Here is a 27,345-nt window from a genome sequence, read left to right as displayed (position 1 = left end):
ATGCCATAATAACTCCTTTTTCATTGCCACTGTGTGTCGTTGCAGTTTCTGCTCAAAAATAAAAACTATGCATAAGTGATCGGTATGGAGATAATCAAAAAGGTTCTGTCCCATACAGGCTAAATACACTTCTAAAAAAAAAAGAAAAACTTGCTCTGGGATAAACCAAATTATACTTAGCATGTAATTGAAAAAATTTATACTTAGTATGTACTTCAACTAGATAATTCGTGACTACTTTAACGATAACGCAACCCCACAAGCAGAATTGGACCGTAGTCGAGCTGCAATGGCAAGTTCTCATGTTTATGAGAAATGAAGCTTCTTAATTTCGACATAGTTTTAAGTATGAATTCAACTTGAAAAATATGGGAAAAATGACTCGTCAATGGTATACTGTCTCTTGAAAGAAATATATCATCAAAGCCACCCTTACAAATGCTCCTCGTAGTGGATGTTCGTTACGTGTGGTACAATAAAATTTACAACGTGTAAGGGATCACACAGAGACTACTGAAAGGGTTAAGGAATAACAACAATTCAATTCCTTTATTATTACCCTGAAATAGAGAATTTCATCAAAGGCGCAACGTGCAACCTTTTATGGATACTATCTCACCATAAATGTTCGTTGCGTAACTGAAAGCAATTTGTTGATGTGATTGTGCTGTACTTACGAGATTGAAAAATAATTATGAACCCATGCCAACATTCTACAACAATCAGAGTTAGCAAGTTGATTATCGCATATAGCATCGGAAGAAGCGAGAATTAATCGAATAAAAACAAGTGTTATTTAGAACAAGGAAGCTAAGAAACGCCAAATACGCTAAAACTTTAGGCTGCACCAACTCAATCATAAAACATTTTCCATTGAGATCACATAGAAGCTTTTCCGCTCAGACAATAAATGCGTCCGTTTCTTCATTTCAGGCTGCTCATTAATAATTTAATAAATGCATGTGCTAAGTCATGGTTTTTGGCACAAAAATTTAAAATTTTTCTCCGAAAGTAAAAGTCAACCTAAATTTCAATCCATCGTACAAGAAAAACAATGTTTTTCCTGTGATAACAATGTATAAGGTTACGTATGTAGATATTAACCAAATAGAAAATTGTTTGATTTGATTTGTCTTAGAAATAAACGAAAAAATTAAGAAGTTGCTGCAAAACCACAACTTCCATGGATTTGAAAAATACGAAGCAAAGCATTACTATTACTCTGCATTATTATGATTTCAAGATGGCCGGGAAATAAATTGAACTATTTTACCCAGAATCTGGCAGAACTTTTTACTACAAAAAAAGTGGAAGAGATCGCAAGAAGCTCTGCCATTACTCTACCACCAAAAATCCTACCGATATTTCAGGCAGAGATTTCAAGGTTATTTTTCTATCAAATACTAGAAAATTGTGCTGTTCGCTGACAGACAGTAATACTTTCAGTATAGCAAAAGTATAACATCCGCACTATTTCATGATGTGTTATAAAACGAATAAGCATAACAGAGGATGCGAACAGCTTGCATAAATATGGCAAGCTTTACTAGCATCTGAATACTGGAAAATACATTAGTTCCAATAAAAGACCATTAGAATTTTTCAAAATGCCTTCATAACTTCCATAAAAAATGAAAATAAGTTTATGCTTCTTTCAGTAATTACCAGCAGTACTTGGAGCGGGACGTGCCGCTGAGGTAAGTGTCGATGAAAATGGCCGTGCAGAATGTGCAAGCATCAATCTTTCCACCATCATTTTAGCATATCGCAAACGATCCCTGTAAAAGGCCGAAAGTAACTTTTTGACTGATTTATTTCTTCCAGGCTAAAAGATTCAATCCAACTGCTACAAATATTTGGGCCCTAAAGCGAGGATGGAATTCAATACCGATTTTTGTAAGATGAATCCCATCTAGACATGAAAAAAAACGAAAAAACCGTGTACTTCATGTACAGTACTTCGCTCAGCATCCAACTCTGTTCCGTTTAATTTGAAATTCAAAAATGTTACAAAGAGAATGAACTTACAAAAGCGCTTTCGGGCATCCGTATTTAGCAAGCGCAGATAGTTTGAGGACACGGAAATTGCGCTCGCTGTCGATGTATGTAGCAGCTCCCATCAACGGACAAATTACGAGCTTCGTATGGTCCTTAATACATAATTTGGTTGGACATATATTAAAAAAAATTATAAATCATAAAAGCATAACAGAGCAGGCAAAGCAGCTAAATTTAAACTTCTCCAGAATGGACGACCGATTCATATAGCTCGAGTTCTAAGTTTGCATGTACACAAGTTTGAAATAGAAAAAATTACACGGACAAATTAAAGTTTGAGTTCTGGTAACTTGACGATCAAACTTTCAAATGAAATGAAATTTAGGATATTAGAACTATTCTCACCTCGAAAAAATTAAGCTGTAACGTCCCATTGGTCAGATGAAGCACGATAGCGGACTGCGTTCGGAACCAAATGCGGAGAACAGGTAAACGAGCTAATTCATCACCCTCACGTATAGGCATGTCAGCACCAGCTTTTTGCAAATGCTCAGTCATGTAATTTTTGAAATATTGCAGCAGAGTGATCTTCTTTTGCAGTTTTTCAGGGTAATGCTTTACAGTGTAATAATGCTCATCATTTTCACGTCCCAGGTATTGCACTTGTCTAAATTGTAAAATCTAATTTGAAATCGCAATCACGGTGGAATGTTTAATCAAAATTAAAAAAATTAAATTAATTGAAGTTCATAAAACTGTTCCATGCTTAGTAAAAGCAACTCACTCTCCCGCCGCATCCAAGACCATCTTCGTGTTATCATTAAATACAACGCCAATGGAATTATCACAAAGTTGATATCCCAACCCATACTTGTCGGAATAATCAACCCATTTTGAGATCCAGAAGACTGGCATAGCAGCAGGATCCTCTAGATCATCTGAAGGAATATCAATAATATAGAATCAATTTTCAGGAAATTGGTATGAACACTTAAACCTATTAATTTTTTTTATTTATGCTGTTTACTTTTGCAGAAATTTTGTACCGCAAAATATACTTACCATCTCGAATATCTGGATTGTCCTTTGGCTTACTATTGACGACTTCCGCTAGCTGTCTACACAAACCTGACAAATAACAGTCAGATGGATAATCACCAACTCCACACGATATTCCTGCCGCTGAAAATATACAATTCATTCCAAACAATTTCGGAACAATTCTTCAGCATCGCGATTTGAAACCTAAATTTGCTCTGTTTATGCTTTTTGCTTTCGCGGAATTAGCCGCCAGCAACAATCGTAGTGGAGTAATATACTCTCTACTCCTTAAATTTTATAACCAGTGTTTGTTGTGTATTATCAAATATTAGAGAGTTGCAGGAGTGTATAAAAGCTTTCTTCTGTTCTTATTCGAATATCAAGATTTGTGATATGATAACTTAATTGCAGTAATGAAAAAAAATCTTCACTCTCACGAATACAGACTCCTACTCCTATGCAAATAGAGCTTTGTACCTTATCGCAATACAATTGGCAGTTACAGTGCTAAAAAATATATCGCTGAAAAATTCAAGAGGAGATAAGATAAAGGTAATAAATAATTCATTACTGCAATTAAGTTATCATTGGCCAGCTAAGAACAGAAGAAAGCAACTAAGAAAAACCTACTTAAAAACTCTATTAAATAAAAGGTTTTAGAAAATTCCTTAGCTCTTTTCAACAGTCGATGGGACAAGTGCAGAAAGAGGACTTACTGGATGAAATATTGAATTCGCAAAGGAAACAAAGAATTCACCTAAGAAGTAAATTTAGGACCATATGCTCTCTTCGAACTAACAGTGCCGTAAATCAACAAAAAAGATATCTAATAATTCTTTTATTTCAACAATTAACATACTTATCGAGACCGAGTAAGCATGATAATACTTGGAAGATGGAGTCCTGAAGAATATATGAGTATGACTTTCATTAGTCTCAAAATAGATAAGCCAAGCTTTGGTGAATATCTCATTGCTACTCTGTTTTTGATCTGTTGGTAACTATACTTTACTAAATAGCGCAAATCATTATAATTGCTTATTTTCATGCAGCATCATTTTTTTAGCTGGTTTTAACGCGTACTGAATGCACTTACTACGCGAGTCGCATACACGATGCTTCACATTTGAAAGAACCTGCAACTCGGGAACAGAAGTCAATGGACGTACCGGCACTGCTAATAGATCCTGTAAATTCAAATTCACTAAACTGTAAACAGCATCAGATTCAAAAAGACCAAAAATTACTGTTTATTGGTACCTTACGCACACATTCTTTCGGGCTAATCAAAATATTTTCCTGTCTCAATTCGTTCAGAGCGGAACGCTTATCCGGAATTTCTGTATTCGCAAATTTGGGAGCCATTGTAAGACACGACGTCGGTAGCCTGCTCGGGGTATAACCTTTGAAAAATGCGTAATTTGACACCTGAAACTGATAGATTCTGATCCCTTCTATATAATTCGTGCCCTGAACAATGATCAGGAATCGAAAAAACGTAATGCAGTATACATTAGAATTTCAGCAAATGTCACATTACTTGATTCTCCACATTATATGTGAAACAAATCATTTTTATTAATCTTCATCCATTTTTTGCCAAAAATCCAATATTTTTTAGATAAATTTGACTGAGTAGTAAAGCTGTCAGACCATTCCTGGTGAAAATAAAAACTTTTAAACGGAAAGGATGATATAGTAGTTGAAAGCAAAAACTTCATGAATAGTAGGACGTTTATCAGGATCAGTTTGCAGCAATCGCCGGATGAGCTGCTCGGCTTCGTCACTAATACGACCTGGTATTGAATAATTGTTGTTTTTTATTCTGTTGTATGTATCCTAAAACATCAAATGTCTTTTTCGTAATTGTTGAATTCAGAATATTTAAAAGAATCTTGCACTATTTAATATTATGTTGAAATAAAATACCTTAAGAGAAGAAGTTTCAAACGGCGGTTTTCCCACCAATAATGTATACAAAATACAGCCAATTGCCCAAATGTCTACTTCGTAGGAATGACCTTTTTTGTCGAGCATTTCAGGTGCAATGTAATTAGGTGTGCCACACAAAGTCTTCTTCCTATTAAGCAAGGACTTTCAAGAAGCAAGAAAATTAATATTTTGAAGGCAGAAAACAAAGTTAAAATTTAACTCCTGAACTTCTTCAAACTTGATAGTTCCATTAATGGCAACATATGCCTGATGATACTATACAGTCTTAAAAATGGATTGATGGCAGCAGCAAAACTGCTTTCTAATTAATCTTGCTGGTTAAGTTCATATCTGACACCGAATATGCTTCTAAAGTTTTCCAAAATTGGAACAAACCTTTGGCCGTCTACCTCTACTACTGTCGCTAAGCCAAAATCACCAACTTTGATCTCCATTTCTTCATTTAAAAATAAGTTTCCCAATTTTAAATCTCGATGAATGATTTTATTCTCATGAAGATACTCGCAGGCCTCAACAATCTGTAAAAAAATAAATGGAAGAAAAAGTTGACAGCGAAACTTGAACCAACCACCTTAATTGATTCACTAAATTCCATAAACAGGAATAAGTGATAAGCAATATACCGACTGAATTATACCGAAGTGAAATTACATGGAATGAAAAAAAAAGGAAAACATTATTGTCCCTAGTAAAGTCTGTTTACCTGCTTAGTGAAATAACGTGATTCCGGTTCAGTTATGTATTTGCGACGCTTGTGCAATTCCATCAAAGACTAAAATATATAAATCGCAAAATTAAAATGAAGTAAAATCATGACTTGCAGTAAGATATGCAAATTCAATTGATAAGCAGAAATATACAATCCATTTAACAAATTGGTGAACAAAAATAATGTTACTGTCAGAATTCGATCCTCAAATTTGAACTTCTAATGGGAAATTCAGAGTTTTCGTAATATTCAAAAAAACAGACTCTACGAGGGCACAGTTCTAACAAAATGTAGACGTTATCAGGATCTTCGAAGAAACCATCCATTCTCACAATATGCTTGTGTTGTAAATTTCTATGGATTCGGATCTCTTGAGCCATCTGCAACAGTCCCATATAAGTCCATATTTCCACAAACGGATAAAATCTGATATGGATGAATGAAGTATATGCAGAAAATAAAGTAGCTTTAGAATTAATAAGATATCGCTAGTGAATGTGAAGTTGCAAGGTTATTTTGATAACGGCCAAACGCAGAGCATAGATAAGCTAAGGCTTGGGAAATCTGAAGAAACACTGAATCTTAGTCTTCTGAAAAGAACCAGCCCATAACTAATACGCATCAATCCTCGTTGATGCCAATGAAACTAGAGTGCTCCGAAATTCATAGCACAGAGTCAAATATATATAGAACTATATTATAGAAATTCTTCAACGATTAGGAAACATATACCTTATCGCGCTGATGATTTTTCAATAGAAGTAATTTTGAAACTACTTTGCCAGCATATAACTTCTGGTTCATTATGTCAGTAAGTTCATAGCACCGAGCAAAACCACCTTTGCCCAAGAATCTTCCCTTTTTATAAGTAACGCCCGTATCCGGATTGACCACAACATCAGGTACCTCTTTCAAAACCGGTTTCTTCGAGCTCATGTTGATATCAGAACTAAAATCAGATCTAAATTACAACTCAGATCTTCAGTTTTTATTAGCTCCAAACGATTTTTTGAGTGAAATTTTACACGACACTGTCACTCGATATCACTCCACCTCTTGAAAAAAAAAAATGAAAACACACAATTTGATAACATTTAAATGCAGTGGTCGTCTATTTGACTAATTTTAACTAAAAAAAGTGAAAATAGTTATATCTCATATAATGTCAATAACAAAGTCTGGTAAACTAAAACCCTGTCTTAATACTATCCGTTTTCTTATAACATCTTCCCATTCAACACGTCCTTATATCATTCATCACGTGAGAGAATAAGGAAAACTTTCAGTGGGAAGGAAGTCTAAGGTTTGAAAGGAAAACAATTTCCGGATTTCTGTGAAGAAGGACACCTGCGAGAATAAACGACAAGGAAAATATGAAGAAAAGTGGCTAAAAATTTGCTATCGTTTATTAAGCGTCTCAGAACATCGATCTAGCAGCTTACGTTACGACAAATCCAGCTATTTGAGAAATAAACCGTTAAGAACACATAACCTGTACTTAAATATCCTCTGCTTATGGCCTGTTAGCTGACTGGTATGTAAATTTTTGTGCCATGTCCGAAGTTTGCAATGAATTAAAAAATAAATCATATGTTAGATATAAAAACCAAAAAATTGCTCTAGAGCACGTATGACCCATAATCTTAGGGAGAAAAAGGATAAAATAAGAGGAATGATACCTCTGTCGGGAACTGAAACAGACACATCGAATATGACTAAATGCGTGCGAAGACATGCAAATTTCATATTGTCCATAGATCAAACAGTCCTAGTCCCTTTTTCCTTCATGGAAATTGAGACAAAATATGAATTCACTGGCTTTTTAACAAGTGTTAATGCCTTTTGGACAAGCAATGAATTGATTTATTTTTAAAAATATCAATTCATTAAATGGCATCTTCCCCGAATGCCCCACCTATCATTACAGATAAATAGAAGAAATTTCTCGAAATTTCTCGAGGTCTGCGCACATACAACACACGTCATCCGTCAATTAAGCAAAAATCGGTTGCTGATAGTTCAGAACCTAGCCAAGACAGACTCCTGAACTATTCTTTGGCACGTCATGAACCTGGCCAAACTTTCAAATAATCTGTCAAGGAAATATGGAGAACCACGTTCTTTTCAAAATTCAAAAAATTCTCAAGGAGTCTGGGTCGCTGTGCAAACGATGCGTCTCGAACTAAGGGAAAACTGTATTGTGAACTCCCCGGGGATTTGTGTGCCATGTATGCTATTGCGATCGGTTCTCAAGTTTCGTTTTGTTAAATTGTGGTAAAAAATATATCAGAAATTTCCCGCTTCTTGCGAGCAGCAGTGGAAGGCATTTTTGGACAGACCATCGAACAATCAGGAAAGATTATTTTTTTTCGAAGATCTAAGTCGTATTTCAATTTGCAGTTTATTTAGTTCAATGAGTTGTTTACTCCAACAACACCAAGTTACCGTAAGTATCCTTTACTTAACTTATGTAATTGTATTCACAGTTCTCTTTGGCATTCGATTGATTATATAGTAGTTATCCTTGTCTCACAATATGCCCGATAGTTCTTGACACCGTTGATGTCTCTTGGTTAGATTATTTATCATTTTATTGCGTACCATATGGACAATACTAAAGTGTTTATATAGTTTTGTTTCGAAGATAATTTTCTAACTATAATTTGATCGCTTTATTTCTTTTTAAGTTACTGGTTGCTTTCTTTGCGCTTCGATGTTGACCGCACATCTTGGCTTCACGTCAGAAACGTCGCTTTCTTTTAAACATTTAACGAATTCACTATCGCAGTTGCAGATTGTTCCTCGACAAGCATTCTTTGAATTTTTCGCTTCTTCTAAATTAATTTGACAATATTAAAATGCTATGCTTTTCTCTATTTGCTGTTGCTATTTATTGATTAGCTGCTGTCATGTGGTGATTCATTCATGATTCTAAGTCAACCAGTTAAAAAGATTCTTCAGTTAATATTTTATGAACTTGAGCTTTACCTTTTTTAGCTAACATGACTTACGTATAACTACCAGAACTGTGATGTGCATAAGTGATAACCTGGAATTAACTAAAAAATTTCGAGGTCACTAACTTAATCGATCAGATTACAAATACCTTACACTTTTGCTTGCAACATTTAGAGAGATGAAAACAAACCGCTGCAAACAGGAGTCTGATCCACGCACTTCCAATCGTAAGTAGTGAAGTAGAGCAGTAACCCATATTTACAATCGCCACTTTCCAAAGCTGCGCTATAGCAACCCTTGTGACGTATGCAACAGCTGGAATACAGTTTTTATGGATTTTTAAATAAAAAGAAAGTGAGAAAGTTTTGTGCTTAATCTTTCAAGTGAATCCAGTGACATCGTGATGACATGTGACTATATTTTACCAGGTATTTTTACCTAAAATCTGAGTAAGTGAAATAATTCCATCCTAGCTATAGAATAACAATGCTGACTGCTATTACCCAGTCTGTTGCCAACTCTTTCCTGTTTTTTAAACTTTAATTTAATTTAAATCTAGTATAATTAGATTTAAGTTGTCATAGATTTAAATTTGCACAATTTGTTTACGAAATTAGAAAATCCCAGCAAACTTTTCTATCAGCGTTTAACTGTAACTTACATATCGACATCATCAACCGGAAGTTTGTAACTCCGTCCTAGTCCACAGTTACATCCATATCCGTTGTAATAAAATAAACATTTTCCGCCGATGCACTTCTTCATGCTAAAGAGGTTCCAAAATGCCGAATATGTTGATGCTATTAAGCAGGCTAATATCAATGTGCGTAAAAACATCTGGAATTGGTATTAAATTGATATTAATATAGCCAATTATTCCAATACTTTTTCACTTGGTTAAACTGACACTGGGATTGCTCGACAGTACTAGTTTAGCTATGCTCACATTATCATCTTTGTGGCTAGTATCATTATCGAGTTACTGTTACCGACATCGTAATAGTATCAATATCGATATTAGTTGTAGTATATTTCAAACCAGCCAACCTTTAGGTATCATGAAACATTCTTATTCAAAGAAATTGAAAATAATAAGAAATATCTCGGAATAACATAGAAAATTGGAACGGTGTAGAACTTTTCAAGATCACTAATTAATATTGTTGTTGCCTTTACTAACGCAGCATGTAAAACTATTAGATTTTGTATTTGACAGGTCCTATAACACAACCGTTTCTGAAGCAAAAACTCTCAGTATGCTTGAATAAAGATTTTTTTTTTGTGCTTTAAATCACGGGTAAATGTGGGAAAAATACCAAAAAGTGTACTGCATTATTACAGCTGGAGAGATCCTTATAATCAGGAAGGAATTGCGATCGTCCTTATCAATCTTAATTCGTTATCAGTAGTCTTCTTCATTATTTGCCAAGAGTAAGAAGTAAATTCCAGTTATTTGTTATCAGCAAAATGATAATGATCACTTGATAGTTCAGTCCTGTAGCAGCCAACATTTATTTAACCATATCAGTTATTGCATTACAGCATGATTTCTAACGTTTACAATGAGAATAACAAAAGTACGAAAAATGGAATTTCTTAGTATATACGTATAATGGGACTAATTTCGGATGAAATAGATGAATATTTACCCTTTTTAAAGAATGTTTAACTTTTCCTGTAATAAACCAAATAAATAATTGAAATTTCCCGACCGTACTTTGCGACATCTGTCCCAGTTTAGCTTTAATAATGATTTATAGCCTTTCTTGGAATCTGTAAACTAGAGGTAAGGTTGAAGTGAACTACTGAATAATCTTCAATGCAGCAGATTTGCAGAAAGATTCATTCCTAAGGGAACTACACCATCCTATGTGTATCTACGATTTCACTCTCATAATGACCGGTACTTTCTGTATGACAGTGCTGTATCATAAATGATTAAATTTTAAAATCGTTTTTCTTTTTTCATTTTACCAAATTTAGCAGCACTTTGACACTGTCATACTAAACTCTGAAACTGTTCTGGATTATTTATTAAAGCATTTAAAAAAAGAAAAAACATCTAAGATACGATTTCAGCTGTCTCGGCCTAGTTATTATGGTTGAAACCATAAGTTTCAAGGTCATTCCATTGCTAATAACACTTTCGTCCTTATATTATAAATGATTAAATGAATGTTTTTTACTAAAGTCAAGTTAAATAATAGATTCTAAAAGAAAAATCTCCAGGATGCAAAATGAAAATACATGATTAGGTAAGAAGTGTACAAGAGATCCAGCTGGAGGATAGATTGGGGATTCGGATAATTCCAATCGAGTTGATGGAAGCGAATTTGAGGCTTTCTTCGATACAGAAACATTTTTGATATATCGATCTAAATCCTTTATCGTATCATATATGAGCCCATTGTATCGAAATTAAATGTAACGCTTATTTCTTATTTTATGTTTTTTTCCCAATCATTCATTACTTGCTGTTTGTTTCATATTTTTTTAGACTGAGGAGACTATGATAGACAAAAAAAAAGAAAAAAAAATTGGAGTAATTAACCCAGCACAGGTTATAAAATACCTGAAGCATTTGCAATATCAACAACGCATTTGGCACATGAACTGTTTACGAACATATGATGCAGTGAAATTCTCCAAAGAAGACGTGAAGCCATCGAATGTTTAAAGCAAACAATTGTTATTAATTGAAAATTGAGAAAACTCTCATTAACTGGAGTACTTCATTAGTTTATAAAATAACGCTGTTTCCAGTTTTCATCTTATTTTATACAGTAAAATGAAAAATTTCTTTGGCTGATTGTAACTGCTATAAAAAGTGAATTTTTTATATGACAGCCGACGATGACCGACGATTTTGTTCTATAAGAAGTTCGAAAAAGCTCAGTGTCTTGAATTGTGAAGTTTTGCCGTATCTTTGTCGTATTTCACTAGACCTCTCACCCATCGATCAGCACTCCTTCAACGACTTCAATATCTTTGCAATGAAAATGCTCCAACAACTATTAGTAGTTGATTTCACGAACCTCGAAACAACAATTTCTTTGCGGTTCCTACTTCGATTAATAAATATGAGCTTAGGTTTGATTATAAAGCTTAAAATTTGCAGTTCGAAAGTACAATTTGTTTCGCACAACTTCATGCATGCACGACCACTTTCTGTAGAAAGATGTATTGCTTGCCTCTTTTCTGCATAATTCAATCATTCTTCAATTTCTTCACTTCTAAAACTAATTATTAAAAGTATTGAAAACTTGCAAATGAAATTTTCTATTGTCTGCGAATTCGGCGAATCCCAGTGCGATACAGTTATCAAGTCCCTAAATAATAAAGATAGTTTTTAACGAAAAAGTTGAGTGACTTGAGTTATGAAGTTTTTGCCTTATCTTTGCTATATTCACTTGACCACTCATCAGAAACATTAAAGGATAAAAAATTTTCTCTAAAAAATTGGCTCAGAATGAATACAAATAAGCGGTGAATAAATTTAAATCCAATTTTAGTATATCTTTAACGACATAGTTTTAATTGAATTTGCTTAAGTTTATCAAAATAGATTTGAAAATATAAGAAAAGATTCCTGTTCTTGTCTTCTCCAGTCTTGCTTTATAAGGAAAAAAAACAAGATTACAAAACTTTGTTGACCTACAAGACCTTATTGAGATCGTTATTGCTGTCAGCCTTGTTTTTTAGGCTTTACTGTTGTCAAGAACTTTCCCTATTAAATACCTAAATGCTACTATGTAAATAAAAAAAATAGTTGGTAAACTTCAAAAGATTTCTTAGTGTCGACTATAGGCCAGTTGCATAACGATACAGTCATTATATGGTCCACAAGAGTTTTGATATAGCTCCTTGTTTTCGAAATCTCAAAGGTACATCTCCAGCTAAACCTTTGGAAATTAGGAGAGGATTTTTCAGCTTTATCAGAAATTCACTTAACAGCCTATTGCTACTGATATTTGTATGATTCTATTCTATCAGTCACCTCGAATTCAGCAATTTTCATATCCAATGACCAAACATCATGAAGACGTAAGGTGACATTTCTCACAACTAACATCAAAAGCAACTTATCTAATGCTTATTTAGAATAAGTCATGACTGGAAGTTATTCTGAATTCTTTGCGTCCATTATACTCAAAACAGATTTGAGTCAGTGAACACTGTTTTACACTTCAGAGAAATCCAAGTCAGTATTTTGTATTCAAAACAGATATTTGTACTGACCTCTAGTCGTACTACTGCCCTACCTTTTATCACGCACTGACCCCTGGCCATGGTCCATCATAGTACTGGAAGTATGTGATATATCTTTTCTGTGCATATGTATCTTTCGTGTGTCTGCTGCTTGTGTGCTATGTCTGTCTGTATGTTCCTCTGCAGCATGTATATATGGTTGCGTGTTTCTGTGTGGTGTGTCGACGTATCAATGTATGTATGTATGTATCTATGTATCGATGTATGTATGTATGTATGTATCTATGTATGTGTGTATATGAGTATGTATATGTGTGTAAATATATGTGCGCATGTATATATGTATGTATGTATGTATGTATGCATGTATGTATGTATATATGTATGTATGTATGTATGTATGCACGTATGCATGTATGTATGTATGTATGTATATATGTACGTATGTGTGTATATGTGGAGCGGCACTCAGTGCTGGCGGTGCAGGAATAGGGAAGAAGACAATAGGTGTAGTGGTGATTCAGTTGTTGAGTGAGATGTGGAAAAGTTTGCCGCGGTGTGAGTGGAAGAGGACCGAGGTGGAAATAATGGAGATGTGAAAGTGTGTGGGAGTGTGGATGAAGATAAGTGTGAAATTGGTTTTAACAGGAAGTGATTCAAACTACGTTCAACTATGTGAAACTTAGAGCTGAAGATTATGTGGTATCGATTTTTCGCTCTTATAATTTAGAATTGCATTGGATTGTGAAATTAGTAAGCTTCCTTCAAGTCATTGTATATCTTTCTGTAAGAATTGTATCAGAAGAAGTTGCTTGTCTTAGTTTTTGGTTAATATTTAAAGTAGACATTCAGTTTAGTTTCTCATGTCACTTAACTTGTCAAACAGTTTGCTAAGGAATAATGACTCTTTTACGGCATCTTGTACCAGTCAGGGAGTTCACATATTACCTACTAGTGTTATGTTCAGGCTGAATTTTTATGTTATATGAAAGTTACTCAAACTAAGCCACTGCTTCTGACCTTATCTAGTATAGCAAGCATATTTTATGCTGACGTGAAATCTCGCAATGATATCTTGGTAAAACTTCTCTTTCTGGCAATGGTGATACTGTTACACCACGATGGGGCAATGTCTGAAATGAGGCATTCTTTATTTCTAATATGAAATTAATTGTTGATTGTAGTGGCAAGACCAGTTCAAGACCAGACTAGTTCTTGTCACCCTTTGATGGAATAAATTTCATGAAAACAAACGCGATGGCAATGGCGAGTGGAAGAAATGAAAGAAGGAAGGGATGGGAGGACAATTTTGCTCATATGCATATTAACATGAGTCTGCCAATGTGTGTTTGGTATGATGTCATCAGGTAGAACCGCTTTTCGATCGGTTTTGCCCTAACAGCTGCTATCTGGCAAAGGTTTGAATAGGCATTTCTTAGGTCAGTACAGGCAGGGTTGGTGATGTGGAATTTGGCTGCCAGGTAACTTCTCTGCCTCATCATCCATCTGCTTTACAAATAATGCCTAGATATTAAAAGACTTGTTGCTATAAGGACTTCTAGGATTCATGAAAACTGTACCTTAGTCAGTTTAGAATGAAGCTTATAGAACTTGTAAAGTGCAACATATTACGGGATAGTGAAGATTTCGATTCTAGTTTGTGGATTTTTTGTTAAAAATTGGTGACTAACAGAATCCGGTACTTTCTTTTTCCGAAATTTCTGTGCTCTTCTCGTCTGCTTTCTCTGCGTCATCGCGTTCTCTCTGTTCCTCAGTCCCTGCCACTTATCGATTATTCTCCCTAATTCGAATGGAAACCATCTCAGAGGACGAAAGTGGCAGGCAGTGTACGTGTGTGGTTGTTGAAATGGGCGTTTGTGCTCAAAGTGCTGCTTGGGTGTCGGCATATCAAGATCGTTTTTCCCTGCTAATGATCCCTCCTTCATCCTGCTAATCCTCTTCCACTCGTTCACTGTAACCTGTAACGGTGCTCTTTGAAGAACTGATAATATGACCATGTCTATGTGTTGCTCAAGATCTAGTGCTTGTGACGTTACTTGTTCCATTCGTTCTCTATGCTTCATCTCACCCGTTCTTTCTGTTTCGGTAAGGACGTACTGATTACAGTCCTGAGATTTTCAGGAATTCTTGTGGATATCCTCAGGAGAACAGTAAGTCGTTGGCCTCGAACAGTTGCATGTTTTTACACCCCAACAATAACTTTAGCATTTGCGATTTTATGGTTGACAACTCTCAGGAAGGTAGACATTTTTATGTCTTTGTTAAATATTCTTGGGCGATTTTTCTTCCCAAAACTTCAAAATTATTTTTTGCGAACAGTGAATAAAAAGTACGAATAGTATTCTGTGAGGTTTTTGGAAAAACGGTGTTCTTTTTCTTCAAATTAAGTTTAATTAGAAGTCTGGGGAGTGAGCATTATCCAATTTTTCCCTGGATTTGATTAGAGGATGATTTTCTTTTTATTTCCAGGGAGGTTGTCGCGAAAACGAAAGAAACTGAAGGAAACTTTCGAAGAGTCGTGTGGCGAAGAATCGCATTGCTTGTTTACCCTTAGTCACGTATGCCATTTGGAGGATACGCAGTGCACAAGCAGTGGTCTGGTCGCTTCCACGTCAGAATTTTCTCCTAACGTTGACTCCAATACTGGTATGTTAAGCGATGATGTGGTAGGAAGATTTTATGTATTTTATGTAATACAGTTAGTAGAGTATGAACGATTCCGTACAGTTGATTGAGGGCTCCACAGGCAGACATTTTAGTAGCACTACGACTTGGTTTTAAAAGTTTCTAGAAGGAAATGATTTTTGTTAAGCTCATTCAGCGAATTGTGAATGCTTAACCACATAAGTGTGACATGATCGTCTATCTATTCATCTGGATATTTTGGCTTAGTTACAGGGACGGAGAATTATGTAGTCTATCCCTGAGATGTTTGTGGTTAATTTTGACCCATCACTTCTACTTGTTTTTTTTTTGCATTGAAAACCGTGGATATATTGGGGAGGTAATTAATATACTTATGAGTAGACTTTGTGCAGTTAAACATTCTCATGGACTTACTGTTATCTCCATAAATCATTAGTTATACGAAAGGCCGGATAACAGGGAAGTAAATCTATTTGACTGCCTAGTTTAGTCGTGAACGGTTGTATTTTCGGGACGCTGGTACACTTGAAAAACTCGTGCTTTTTTGTGTGACTTTCTTTTTCCTGCTCGTAGTTGCAAAGTATACGGCAGTATCAATCCTGTCTTCAAAGGTCTGCTTATTGAAATTGATGCGGTGTCGCCCGCTATCGTCGGTTGTGGACAGTCAGCTGAAAAGACGTTTCAAAAGTGGCAACTATTGCGGTAAAACCCGTTCATAAACTGGAAAATAGCATAAAAACATTAATTTGGAATGACTTCACTTGTAGCAGTTGTTTGGGTATTTTTTAGATTACAGATGGATTTAGTGACTTTTATTGTCATGCTAACTGACATGTTGGATTTTGTAGAACTTTTCGTTGATGTTGGGATAAAGTAGAGAAGACACACAGTAGAAAAAAAATTTTTTTGATTTCTTGAACACTCTCTAGATCATTTTAGATAATCATTTGACAGGTTTTCCACGGAGTTTATTCATCATAAAATTGAACGGAAATGGCTATCAATATCAACCGCAGCGTACTCGATCCCTTTTACCGTTACAAAATGCCCCGTCTACAAGCCAAGGTTATTTCTTCACTTCATCCAAGCAAGATAAGGATATAAGGTTTATATTGCTTCTTAGTTTTGGTTTTAAATTTGTCGATGTTCTGCAGGTCGAAGGCAAAGGCAATGGAATCAAAACTGTCATTGCAAACATGACCGAAATTGCCAAAGCTCTTGAGCGTCCACCAACTTGTTAGTATTTTGTTCTGTAAAGTCTTTATATATTTTCATTTTTTCAGTCACTCCGTATATCACTGACCTAGATTATTTGGGATAACTTCTTAGTGTTCTTATTTATCATTTGGAGCACTGGAAAATGGTGTCGAGATGCAAATCGCATCATACTGAGATGAAACGTAGTATCCGTTATATTTTTCACTTTGAAACGGTGTTACAGTGATTTTAGCTATAAATGAAATATATCAAATCGTTATGTATTGTCAGTGTTATTATAGATCCAACTAAGTATTTTGGGTGTGAATTGGGTGCGCAAACCAATTTTGACATGAAAAATGAACGTTTTATCGTGAACGGCGAGCATGACGCGGCCAAACTGCAAGATATTCTCGATGGTTTCATCAGAAAGTTTGTGCTATGTGCAGCATGTGAGAATCCTGAAACTACTTTGGTAAATTACTTGCCATATTGCTCCATTTTTTTCTCTCTTGTCCTAGCTCTTTAGATTTTTTAATGTAGTTCAAGGACTCGATTTCCAGATTGTGAAAAAAGGCCAGATCCATAGTAAATGCAAAGCGTGTGGAAATACTTCACTCATCGATCCTAAGCATAAGCTGTCGACATTTATCATGAAGAATCCACCGAAAGTGGATGAGAAGGAAAAGAAAGAAGGTGGTAACAGTGGTTCGACAGACAATTCGGTAATAGATGGGGAAATTCCGAGTGATAAAGATTTGGTAAATGAGCTTATTGAAGGCTTTTATATTTCCAGTTCTGTTGAACTCTGTTCATATGTGGAATTTTATTCCATTTTTCACCGGAATTCTTGTAGAATGGAAGTGCTTCGGATAATCTTGATGATGATTGGGCAGAGCCAATTGAAGATCCGGCTGGAGGAGTTTCTGCACAAATTGGTAAACTGATAATTAGCAGAGATCTCGACAAGCCAATTGAAGAGCGGCTTGATATGCTTCATCAATATTTCCTGAAAGCTAAAGCCGATGGCACACTTCAGGTAATCGAGTATATTAATTTTTTTTGTGAAGATTCTTGAAACTTTTTTTCAATGGTTCATCAGCACTGCATGAGTACGAATACTCTCGTTAAGCTCTTACATTTCACACTGAATCTGTTTTTTTAAAAACTAATACTGACAAGAAAGCCGTTCTCTATCGATCCCGACTAATTTTCGAAATAATTTTACATTTTATAGTTGAAAACTTGTAATAAAAGGTGTACGTTGCAGAATAGTAAGAAATTGCTAAATGAAGCGGAAAGATTGGAGCTGAAATCAAAAGCTGCTCTTTTGTTGGCCGATGTTTTATTTGATACAAACGTTGTCAGTCAGATCGTGGAATATCGGAACATCCTTCTGCGTTTTACTGTTAACGACCACAAGGTTTGTTTCATCACTTTTTTGGAATTGTTTACTGTTCTTTAAAGTTTGTCATTTTTCTGCAAGATTAAAATTGAAAAATCGAAACAGGTTTTGCCTGAAATTTCTTAATCCTTTTCAACTTCAGGCTCAACGCCATCTTCTAGGTGGCATTGAACAACTCATTTCGAAACATTTCGACACTTTGTTTCCGAAATCAGCCCACATCATTAAAGCACTTTATGACAACGATGTGGTGGAGGAGGAAGTTCTTCTTGCCTGGGGTGAAAAGGTATGCAGAGGAACTTTGTTTGTAAGATTCTAAAATTTCAATCTTTTAAAAATTTAAAATAACAAACAAGATTGTACAGATTTATCTTTTTAAGCCGACCAAGAAGTATGTTAAGAAGAAATTGTGTGCGGAGATAATCGGTAAAGCGCAGCCTGTTTTGGATTGGTTGAAGAATGCAGAGGAAGATGAAAGCGACGATGATGATGAAGACGGAGCTATTGAGGTATGATTTAAAGTCTTTATCTTTTTTGTTTGAAAAATCTTCAGTTTACTGCTTTAGATCCGGAGGGAAGTTTTTCGAAGGATTTTTTGTTATCTGTATGAAACAGCAGGGGGATAATGTACCCCGTAGTATGTTCGCTATTCGTCATTCCCGTGACTTCCTTGCAAATCACTGCCTGTTTTATATCGTTTATGGGAAAGGTCGTATACCTTGACTGCATTTACCAATAGCTGTGTCTGCCTTTTTTGTTTTTGGTTGTGGCCTGTTATTTCGCTTCCATGTGTCTGTTTGACTTACATGAACAACTTGGTATTAGCTAATTAGTGTTGATCAGAGAAATATAGATCACGGAAGAAAATATCAGTCGATATTTGGGTGGACATTACTGCTAGCCTAAACGTTCATTTTGGAAGTTGGGAATAAAATGGAATTTAATCTAAAGTTCCCCTTGGTCTGAGCTTAAATTGCGAATTTCTTTCTGCTTGCAGTTTGATGATCGCGCCCGAAAGGTGGGGACAGTTGAAATGGATGCGGCAAAGACGACGAATGGCACTGTGCAAATTGAGAAGATCAAAACTGGGGATGATGGTGAAGAGGTTGACATTGACGATATTTAGAACTGATTAATCTTTCGTCATGAAAGGTGTGTGAAAATTGTCTGTTTTTCTTGCCATTAGAAGGTAAAAATTCTCCATGTTTTCTTATTTAGATATGCAGAGTTCTATTTGAGTAATGAGATAAATTCCATTATTGTATGCCGTACACACCATCTTCGACTTTCTGTCCTTTTTGTACTATTCTTTTTTTTCATTTGGTACTCTAATGATTTTTTTCGGCACTCCATATTCTTACCATTGATCTAAATTTTGTCCGGAAAATGTCTTTTTTTGAAATGTCATTACTGAATTATTTGCTTCCATATCCTTTTTTATTTAAACTGTATGAGGAGGAATCTGACGAAAGAATTGAGCTGTTCTATGAAGCGATGAAGTTTTTCCCACGTTGATGGCAGAATAATCAGATTTTCAAAATCTGTTTTTAAAGTCACTGATTTTCCTACACTTTCTGGATTCGAGTGACGAATAATAACACTGTTGACAAGAATGCAGGATCTAGTTTGTTACGATATCCAAATAAAATGAGCAGTCGATCCTTATGGATAGAATGGTCGTGGGCCTCGGTTTCGTTCATGATATCGCGTCGATGAGGCAAGCGGGTCCGTCTCCCGGTCATGCGCTCTTTGAACTGGGAGTGAACAGTGAAAAGTTGATTGCGGAAATTCTGAATAGGCCTCTTTAGCACAGTATTTTGGCGAAGCCCTCTTGAGGTTCGAAGAACAAAAATACAGAGGAGTGCGACTGTTTCTACGCTTAGCAGATTGGCAGAGTTTTTAAACTGAACAAGAATGAGGTGGAGATATGTTGGGACTTTACACTTGTTAAGCCAAGCTCTAATCAATTGGGCTGAAGCTGTGTAGGGCTGTTTCATCGAATGGATTTCATCCAGTGAGTATCACGGATTCCCGGTATCTCCAGAAACATCTCCGGGCCCCCATATTTCGTGCCCCCGTCAGATTAGTAATACCGGGTTTATTAACAAACGGATGAAACATAGCAAAGACCAAGAAATCGAAGGTCGAATGCATTGAAAGAATATTCACTAAAAATGAAACAACCAGGCAGGGGGTAACATCAGTCATCTTTCAGAATGAACATCGTCAGAAATTCACAGGTCAAATGTAAAAAAAAAAGAAACCAATAAAAAAAATGTAAAAACAGTCTTGGTACAGTTATGAATGGGCAAATTGGTGGATGGTCTTTTTCGGACGATGTAATAAATTACGACACAAAATCAAAGTATTGGCGAAGTATTGTGTATTCTTCCATGCAATTCGTTTTTATCGCTTCCCGTACCTCTTTAGACATGAACAAAAGTTTCATGGAACAAATAGCAGGATCAAGCTCAATATCTTCCTGAAAGGAACCCCAAAAAATTAAATTAAGGACAACTTCGTTTATAAGATGCTTTAATAACAAAAACACAACCATTGTTTTCAAGGATTCACAAGAATCCAGAAATTGTAATCAGCTGATGAAAAGGAGATGGATGAGTTACAAAGGAAATGGATAACCATTTTATATTTTAATTTTTAAAGGAAGAAATAGAAGGCAAACAATTATTAAATTCATGACATAATTTTTACTTCTGAGAAAAATCATATAATCGAAAAAATAATACTGCTTAATGACTGATCAAGTTTGGATGCCAGTTCTCTTCAAGGGGTCATCGGCTTTGAAATAAGGCTTAAACTCGATAGATATCCTTAATACGACCTTTTATGCAAGTAAAATAATAACTAACAGATGTCTTAAGTGGAAAATCTGAACAAATACAAATACCTTTTGCGGATCATTTCTACCACGATGATCCTCCCCGTGCTCCTTTTTTTCTCCTTCATAAATCGTCAGAGAATGATTTTCATTTTCCCGCTCAAATTCGAAGCAACACCTGTATTCATCATCAATAACTGATTTATCTACATCAAGGGATAAATCACCATTGAGAAAGGTAACTGCATTCTGAACGGATGCACTATTTGTTGAAGCATTCTGAAATCTGCGTGAAAAACAAAAGCTAAAACCAAATTAACACTGATTGCAAAGAAAACCCTAATCTTAAAAAAAAGCGGAATCTGATAAAGCAAAAAATGTTTAAATTTAACATGAGAAACATCTTTCGTTTAATTAAATAAGTATGATCAAATTAAAAAAGCAAGCGACAGAAGTTACTCGTAAATTAAAGGCCTAACATTAATCAACTTGCATGGTACTACGAGGACTCCCCCAAAGGAGGTTGGCGATGATACCTATATAAAGAATGGATAAATCAATGAAACTGAAATTATCAGAATACTTAATTAATGCTTGACTCCTTCTAATTAATAGCCACTCCAACTTCAACTGTTTCTAATATCAGTCTCACAATCAACGCAACATGAAGGGAGTAAAGACAAAGAAAGAAAAAACCAACAGACCGAAGGTATGGCAATAGCATCGATTTCTGCAGGATCAGCATTCATTTCTACAGCTCTTGCATGAACCGATTCTTTTCTATGGACAGGTCCCTATAATTTAAATTACATATGTTTAGTATCAAATGGTCAATAAAAGTAAAAGCAAATTTGATATCAATTATTACATGCCAAGTTGTTTGGAAGGATCATAATTTTAACAGTCCTAGGCATTTCGAATTATGGAAAAAGAGTTTCAGATACACACTTTCACTAAAATAAAGGTGATGTCCCAACTTGGAACATATTTTTCAGTTCTGACGTGTTTTATATCCATCTCGATTATATGACCACGTATATCATCGATATGCGCTCCAAAGCAATGTTTCTTATCGAGGACTTCACCAAAAAAGGGCAATGGTGGAGGTTGCCGACTTCTATGCTTTTCTGATATCATTAATTCAACCGTAACCTGAAAATAAATAAAATTATTTTAAAAATTATACCTACGGTTACAATACTTTTTAGCTGTTAAACATTTTTGAAAAATAAAAAACAGTAATATTTCTTTAATTTACCATTTCTTCAACACGATGGCTGAATCAGAAAACTTCGAAATAAAATTTCCAATATTTTAAATAGTACATTACCACAGCAGTATTGTTTTCTTTACGCGCAGGGTACAGACTATCCATTTTTTGCCAGTTGTTTATACAAAAGGGTTTCCCACCCGGATGTGCTCGTTGTTTTCTCCTAAAACGTAAGTTAAGAAAAAAAAAGGCGAAAAAAGAAATTGTAAGAAAAATAATAAGGCATGCAGCGTTAGGATCAGTTATATTAAGAAGCTTTGCTGTTCCACCCATTACTTGTTTAACTTATGACGATAGAGTACTTTCAGTTTTGCCTGCTCTGCTGAATGTTGTACTTATTACTACAATTACAAATATATTATTACTACAAATATAAGAAAAAATACAGTTTATTAGATGCATATACTAATAAATAAAAAATGTTGCAGTACATACAAACAGCATAATTTTAATAACAAACTGCCTAATGCTCGGATACTCTGATTGAATGAAAATATTTAAATGAATTTTGAATCATAAAATATAATCGTTAGTAACTTTTGTCCAAAGAAGTCCAAAATTGGGAACTCACCTAATCCGAAATCGAATCCAGTCACCGATGCGTAAACCATCGTTATAATGATATATAATTTCAGCCAATGAAGGTGTCCATACGAAATAACCTGTACGGCATTCACCAACAACGACGCCAACATAAGAAATATCATCAAGTATTTGTGTGTTTGAGTTAAGCTTAGGTTTTGATGTAAGAGCGCCCTTCATCTTTAACAAAGTATGAACTGCACAAATTGATTTTTTTATGCAATAATATTCGGGTTTACAAAATAGATTAAACAGCAATATCAAAGAAGGAATGTTCTTTGAACCTTCAAAGATATGGAAAAAGCATACACTGCCTAGTTTTAGTAGGCTGGGTCTTATAAGACAATGAAAGTCTTAATAGTTTTTTGTGTGTAATGAAGGAAGCCAACAGCACCACAGCTAACCTACTAGACTCAAAAATGGGTGGAAGAAGCAAAAAGATATGGCACCGTAGACTTGTTTCAGTGCACTCACAAAAAAAGAGTATTTTCAAAGTCAATTTGAATTTGAATCAGAAAGAAATCTTTCGTTGCGAAGTAATACAAACCGGAAAAGTACGGGAGTAAGTTATCCTCCAATACGGATCATTTGGAATTGTTGCTTGCATTGTTGTACACCAGACAGTATATTTTTGGAAAGCATCCAAAGAAATATTTGACAGTCTGTTCGCATCGTCTACCACTGCTCCGAGAACAACGGAAAACATTACTTGATGGCCTTTCGCTGAGATTTTATTAGTGAGTACAACTTCTGTCTCAACCTTAAAACAGCAGATTTAAGAAGGAAATTTCTTAATTAAAACCTTAAAACTTCAAAAACAAAGTACTATATCTTCTACTTTTTTCTTCGTGTTATATTTATTACACCACATTACTAAGAATACTTCTATGTTAACTTTTCGTTTTTTTCTTTTTTTTTTTTGTTCACTTTTGTATAATAACATGTTTGGGAGAAACATGGAAGGAGCAAAATACGGATATTATCTCATTAACACTCTTTTCCATTCGTTGATTAGGGTTTTGGAGAAATAATTTCATTATAGAGCACGAATAAGTGTAAACTATAAAAAAGTAAAAATGTACTTCTAATTGACCGTTAAATATATGAGAGGCGCATAATTTCCGGGATTTCATGGCATTGAGCACTGTCCAGAATTGATTTTTTTCATGTATTTTGAAACTAAACCAATCCCCAAGTGCTGGAACTGCTTCAAATCTATAATTTTCACGCAAAGCTAAATAGATTTCAATATTCCAAAACGTGTATACGTGTAATATTGTTGCAGTCTAGCGACACATTAATGTATTATTGATGTTCATAAGAGCAAAAAACGAACATTCTCAAATCAACGGATAACATCTGACCATTCCCTCGGTTTATATCTTGAATATAAACTAATGCCAACGATTTCTGGATATCGACGAAGCAAACGATACCATCCCTTCGAATTTCATTTATACAATCCGGCATTTGAAATAAACGAAAATTGGTACATATGAACTAACTGTATATTCGATAATCATATCATAAATGATTAATATGTCATCAAAAGTGCGATCAAATAAAGTGGAAAACCAAAAGTTAATAAAACTGTCCATGTAATACATACTAAGACCTGATGCACATTCCACGTAGTAACCGGTTCTTTTCGGTTTTTTTTCATACGCTTTAACTTTACTTCATACGTTTTTCCGACTCCAAAAGTACACACTGCTTTTTCCAGGATGCCATCCCGATCTGTAACTGGTCCTATCCAATCCGCTGTTAAATTATTCATCGGCCAATGAGAGATGAATATAGTTGATATAAGCTGTAAAGAAAAAAAGGATAACAGTAGGAAAAATACTGTCATAACATCATAAGAAGTTTAAAAACACCCAGTTCCTCACAAAAAAAGAAAAAAAACCTAGTCACAAAGGTCTTTCCCTTACAGCAAGGACAAATTCGTGTGAAGAATAAAAAAATATAAATCAGCAAACGTTGCTACAATTTTAACAAATACTTGGCCTTCAATGCATTTCTCTTGGTGCTACTGAAGACAATGCACGATGATGCGTCTAATAAATGACCCCCTGTCACGTGAACTGTCATCAAATGGATGCTTCAAGCACTAAAAGTAGCTTCAAGCATCCCGTTGATGTCTTGATTTCAAGACATCCCTTTGAAAGAGGATGCTTCAAACACTAACAGAAGTTTTAACAAGATAAATTTATTTACGCGAACCATTAGATTATTGAATAGCGGTACACATTTTAAGATGGGATCTGTCGTCGTCCACTCGATAATACAAAAGTTGATATTTATATGGACAAAATTTTCAGGATGCGAGCTAGAAAGAACTTTGTTGTATTAGAATCAAAAAATTATGTAAACTAATAAATCAACTAGAGTTACTTCTGCAGAACACTCTGGAAATAGTTGGACAGTATCAAAGAAAGACCGGAAGCACTGAAAGTTCCAAGAAAAAAAATGAAGTAAAACCTCAGAAGTGAAGAGCTGACGATTAAAAGGCCCTAACACCAACAACCGTCCGAGAGGTGAGATATTTGAAGTCCAGCTTTTCTGAGACTATGCAACTACAGAAGTGAGAAACAAAAACATGAACTTACTCGGCCGTGAATTTAATCCATCCTCCAATCACCAAATTTTCATGATTTTCACATACTCCCTCTCCGAGGGCTGGTGTCCAAACAAATGCAAATCTTATGGCTTTACTAACCACTATACCTATTAGAGGGCCCATAAGCTGCAAAAAATCTCATTATTTTATAATGTAAAGGAAACTCAAAATTTTGGTTTCACATTGTTAGACATAATCTTTTATATTGTTTCGCATAAAATGCGATATGAATATGTTGTTGCGGTAGAAAAGCAAATATTGCTAAAAGAAGGACCTTTTTGTGATCTTCGTACGAACCAAAGCAAAACTTAAATGCTTTGTAAAACAATGAGAATAAGATAACAGGATACAACAAATGATATATAACAGTTCATGTATATTAGGATATAAATACATTTCTCAGAACTGTTTCTCAATATGACATTACGTTATTCAACAGGTAGAGATGTAGAGAGTAGAATGCGAATGAGGCAAACAACTAGTTGCTTCTAGAGAAGTCTAAGTAACAAATGCTGACACAGCAGCTTAGACTAATTTAAAAAATAAGTCACCTCCAAGGGTCGCTCAGAACTCATAATTAATGATCAACTTCGAAGTTCTTTATACAAAATATTTTTACTTGTATATCATTTGCTGGATGTTTATTGATTGGAATAAGTTCAGGAATTTGATTGGATGGAACAAACCAATATACACCGCTTTCCTGTTCATTCCACCGCTGGTCTCGAGGAATCCTAAAAGATGACATCAGTAGAACAAATAAATATTCAAAAACACATTTACATATCTACCCATCCCACTCAGCCTTGTTAACACAAGACAACCACCAGCGAAATACTTCATTTTGTAGATCTTGTGAATTGTACCATGAAACTAATGTGAAAACGTACTATAGATATGGGGCAAGGAAGAATGCATTGAAGGAACGAGTGAAAACACTTTTGAAATTCAGTTTTACCAGAGTCTTAATGGAATAAATCGGTCTATTTTAAACACAAACAATTGAGAAGCAAAAATAAAAAGAATGGAAAAGACCTCTCCACGTAAACCCTATAAATTCGATCTATTATAACGCCAGTGAATGGTGTAAATACAGCCACACGGTCAAAATGCTTCGACTGAATAATGATGCCGTGACCAATCTTCTCGTTATCGTGCCTGAATATCACTTCAGTTCTGACCTAAATGAAAAGGTAGGGTTTTCATAATGTAAACCATGCCAAATTTCAGAGAATGGGAAAACATTTGAATGGTAAACTACAAAAGTAATATTTATAGTTGTAGGTCAGATTATCACGTTTGATCGAAGTGGCAGTAAAAATATGAAGTGAGAAAACGAGTCGCAATATGATAAACAGTATTGCGCAAAGAGTGCTATCCACTTTTTGCAGTCAATAATTTATTACCTAAATGAATAACTGATCAAAAATGAAGCAAGGATAGAGAGTTTGATCACGAAAGTGTCAATTAAGAAAAGTTCCTAGGATGTTTTGCTTCCGCTGTATAGTCCAGGTGGAGAATTTGAAAAGAAAACGAAAGAAAGCTTACAAACGATGATTCTTTGCGTCATGCAAGCTTGTGTTTGAAAAACGGAAGCCGAAAGCATTATCATACTAAAAATTCGGACAGCAATGTAATCGAATATAAAAGCTACCTGTGTTACACCAATCCTGAGAACCCGAGTTTGTAGAAGGGGAGTGATTCTGTGAACTTCATCGGTTGTTAGCGACATTGATAACCAATCACCAAGATTGAAATGTCTTGACCGATAAGCAAAACTTATTTCTTTCTCGCGTTTCATAGCCTCGATCCATACCCGTGCTAAGCGATCATCACAGTATGTTACGATTCCTTCCAACGACTGTTGTCGCTCTACGGATCTTGATTTTGTCGCCAT

At 35.1% G+C, this 27,345-nt stretch overlaps 8 protein-coding genes across 9 annotated transcripts; 3 read left to right on the top strand and 5 right to left on the bottom strand.

Moving 5' to 3' along the window:
- Nucleotides 1–1,646: 1,646 nt before the first annotated feature.
- On the bottom strand, nt 1,647–6,637 carry LOAG_00597 (PLK/PLK1 protein kinase; the record flags this gene model as incomplete). The annotated part of the gene is made up of 13 exons (XM_003136137.2): nt 1,647–1,778; nt 2,029–2,150; nt 2,404–2,665; nt 2,783–2,936; nt 3,061–3,180; nt 4,136–4,226; nt 4,300–4,467; nt 4,756–4,878; nt 4,969–5,119; nt 5,368–5,510; nt 5,696–5,764; nt 5,965–6,081; nt 6,434–6,637. The coding sequence occupies 13 exons, from the start codon at nt 6,635–6,637 to the stop codon at nt 1,655–1,657; spliced, it is 1,848 nt and encodes a 615-aa protein (XP_003136185.1). The 3' UTR covers nt 1,647–1,654.
- A 1,610-nt stretch (nt 6,638–8,247) lies between these two features.
- On the bottom strand, nt 8,248–9,502 carry LOAG_00596 (hypothetical protein). Its single transcript, XM_003136136.2, has 3 exons — nt 9,321–9,502; nt 8,850–8,974; nt 8,248–8,535 (listed from the first exon to the last, which is right to left on the bottom strand). Exons 1-3 carry the CDS (start codon nt 9,494–9,496, stop codon nt 8,384–8,386), a joined length of 453 nt encoding a protein of 150 aa, XP_003136184.1. The 5' UTR covers nt 9,497–9,502; the 3' UTR covers nt 8,248–8,383.
- Nucleotides 9,503–11,499: 1,997 nt separating this feature from the next.
- Nucleotides 11,500–11,865, top strand: LOAG_00595 (hypothetical protein; the record flags this gene model as incomplete). The annotated part of the gene is made up of 2 exons (XM_003136135.1): nt 11,500–11,717; nt 11,778–11,865. 2 exons carry the CDS (start codon nt 11,500–11,502, stop codon nt 11,863–11,865), a joined length of 306 nt encoding a protein of 101 aa, XP_003136183.1.
- Nucleotides 11,866–13,050: 1,185 nt separating this feature from the next.
- Nucleotides 13,051–13,497, bottom strand: LOAG_00594 (hypothetical protein; the record flags this gene model as incomplete). The annotated part of the gene is made up of 1 exon (XM_003136134.1): nt 13,051–13,497. A coding segment is annotated over one exon (447 nt), but the record flags the coding sequence as incomplete, so codon positions are not given.
- Nucleotides 13,498–13,893: 396 nt separating this feature from the next.
- On the bottom strand, nt 13,894–14,952 carry LOAG_00593 (hypothetical protein; the record flags this gene model as incomplete). The annotated part of the gene is made up of 2 exons (XM_003136133.1): nt 13,894–14,001; nt 14,560–14,952. 2 exons carry the CDS (start codon nt 14,950–14,952, stop codon nt 13,894–13,896), a joined length of 501 nt encoding a protein of 166 aa, XP_003136181.1.
- A 50-nt stretch (nt 14,953–15,002) lies between these two features.
- LOAG_00591 lies at nt 15,003–19,796 on the top strand. Of its 2 annotated transcripts, none has more exons than XM_020445485.1 (11): nt 15,003–15,129; nt 15,359–15,535; nt 16,490–16,600; nt 16,690–16,771; nt 17,035–17,207; nt 17,296–17,493; nt 17,589–17,771; nt 18,003–18,155; nt 18,280–18,423; nt 18,518–18,646; nt 19,135–19,796. In XM_020445485.1, exons 3-11 carry the CDS (start codon nt 16,529–16,531, stop codon nt 19,261–19,263), a joined length of 1,263 nt encoding a protein of 420 aa, XP_020305674.1. In that variant the 5' UTR covers nt 15,003–15,129; nt 15,359–15,535; nt 16,490–16,528; the 3' UTR covers nt 19,264–19,796. The 2 variants fall into 2 exon arrangements, with proteins under 2 accessions (XP_020305674.1, XP_020304063.1); XM_020445484.1 differs by having other exon boundaries at nt 16,109–16,600.
- LOAG_00592 (hypothetical protein) lies at nt 15,108–15,624 on the top strand (the record flags this gene model as incomplete). Its single annotated transcript, XM_003136132.1, has 2 exons — nt 15,108–15,129; nt 15,359–15,624. 2 exons carry the CDS (start codon nt 15,108–15,110, stop codon nt 15,622–15,624), a joined length of 288 nt encoding a protein of 95 aa, XP_003136180.1.
- Nucleotides 19,797–20,484: 688 nt separating the features above from the next.
- On the bottom strand, nt 20,485–27,345 carry LOAG_00590 (hypothetical protein; the record flags this gene model as incomplete). The annotated part of the gene is made up of 15 exons (XM_020445483.1): nt 20,485–20,619; nt 21,046–21,255; nt 21,681–21,770; nt 21,925–22,128; nt 22,307–22,409; nt 22,818–23,008; nt 23,376–23,588; nt 23,911–24,043; nt 24,165–24,328; nt 24,438–24,638; nt 25,052–25,157; nt 25,438–25,574; nt 26,068–26,182; nt 26,484–26,629; nt 27,103–27,345. The coding sequence occupies 15 exons, from the start codon at nt 27,343–27,345 to the stop codon at nt 20,485–20,487; spliced, it is 2,391 nt and encodes a 796-aa protein (XP_020304062.1).

The sequence above is a fragment of the Loa loa genome (genome assembly GCF_000183805.2).
Source record: "Loa loa unplaced genomic scaffold supercont3.160, whole genome shotgun sequence".
NCBI lineage: Eukaryota > Metazoa > Nematoda > Chromadorea > Rhabditida > Onchocercidae > Loa > Loa loa.
The sequence above is the reverse complement of the archived record's forward strand: the minus strand, read 5'-3'. Positions and strand labels throughout refer to the sequence as shown.

What these genes read in the sequence shown, in the direction of transcription:
- LOAG_00596 (XM_003136136.2), bottom strand. Translation starts at nt 9,496, where the DNA reads ATGTTTTTACGCACATTGATATTAGCCTGCTTAATAGCATCAACATAT. An exon ending in CCGGTTGATGATGTCGATAT is followed by an intron (nt 8,975 to 9,320) that starts GTAAGTTACAGT and finishes ACTGTATTCCAG; the next exon opens with CTGTTGCATACGTCACAAGG. An exon ending in TCAGACTCCTGTTTGCAGCG is followed by an intron (nt 8,536 to 8,849) that starts GTTTGTTTTCAT and finishes AAATTAATTTAG; the next exon opens with AAGAAGCGAAAAATTCAAAG.
- LOAG_00591 (XM_020445485.1), top strand. Translation starts at nt 16,529, where the DNA reads ATGGCTATCAATATCAACCGCAGCGTACTCGATCCCTTTTACCGTTAC. An exon ending in AGAATCCTGAAACTACTTTG is followed by an intron (nt 17,208 to 17,295) that starts GTAAATTACTTG and finishes CTCGATTTCCAG; the next exon opens with ATTGTGAAAAAAGGCCAGAT. An exon ending in TTCCGAGTGATAAAGATTTG is followed by an intron (nt 17,494 to 17,588) that starts GTAAATGAGCTT and finishes GAATTCTTGTAG; the next exon opens with AATGGAAGTGCTTCGGATAA.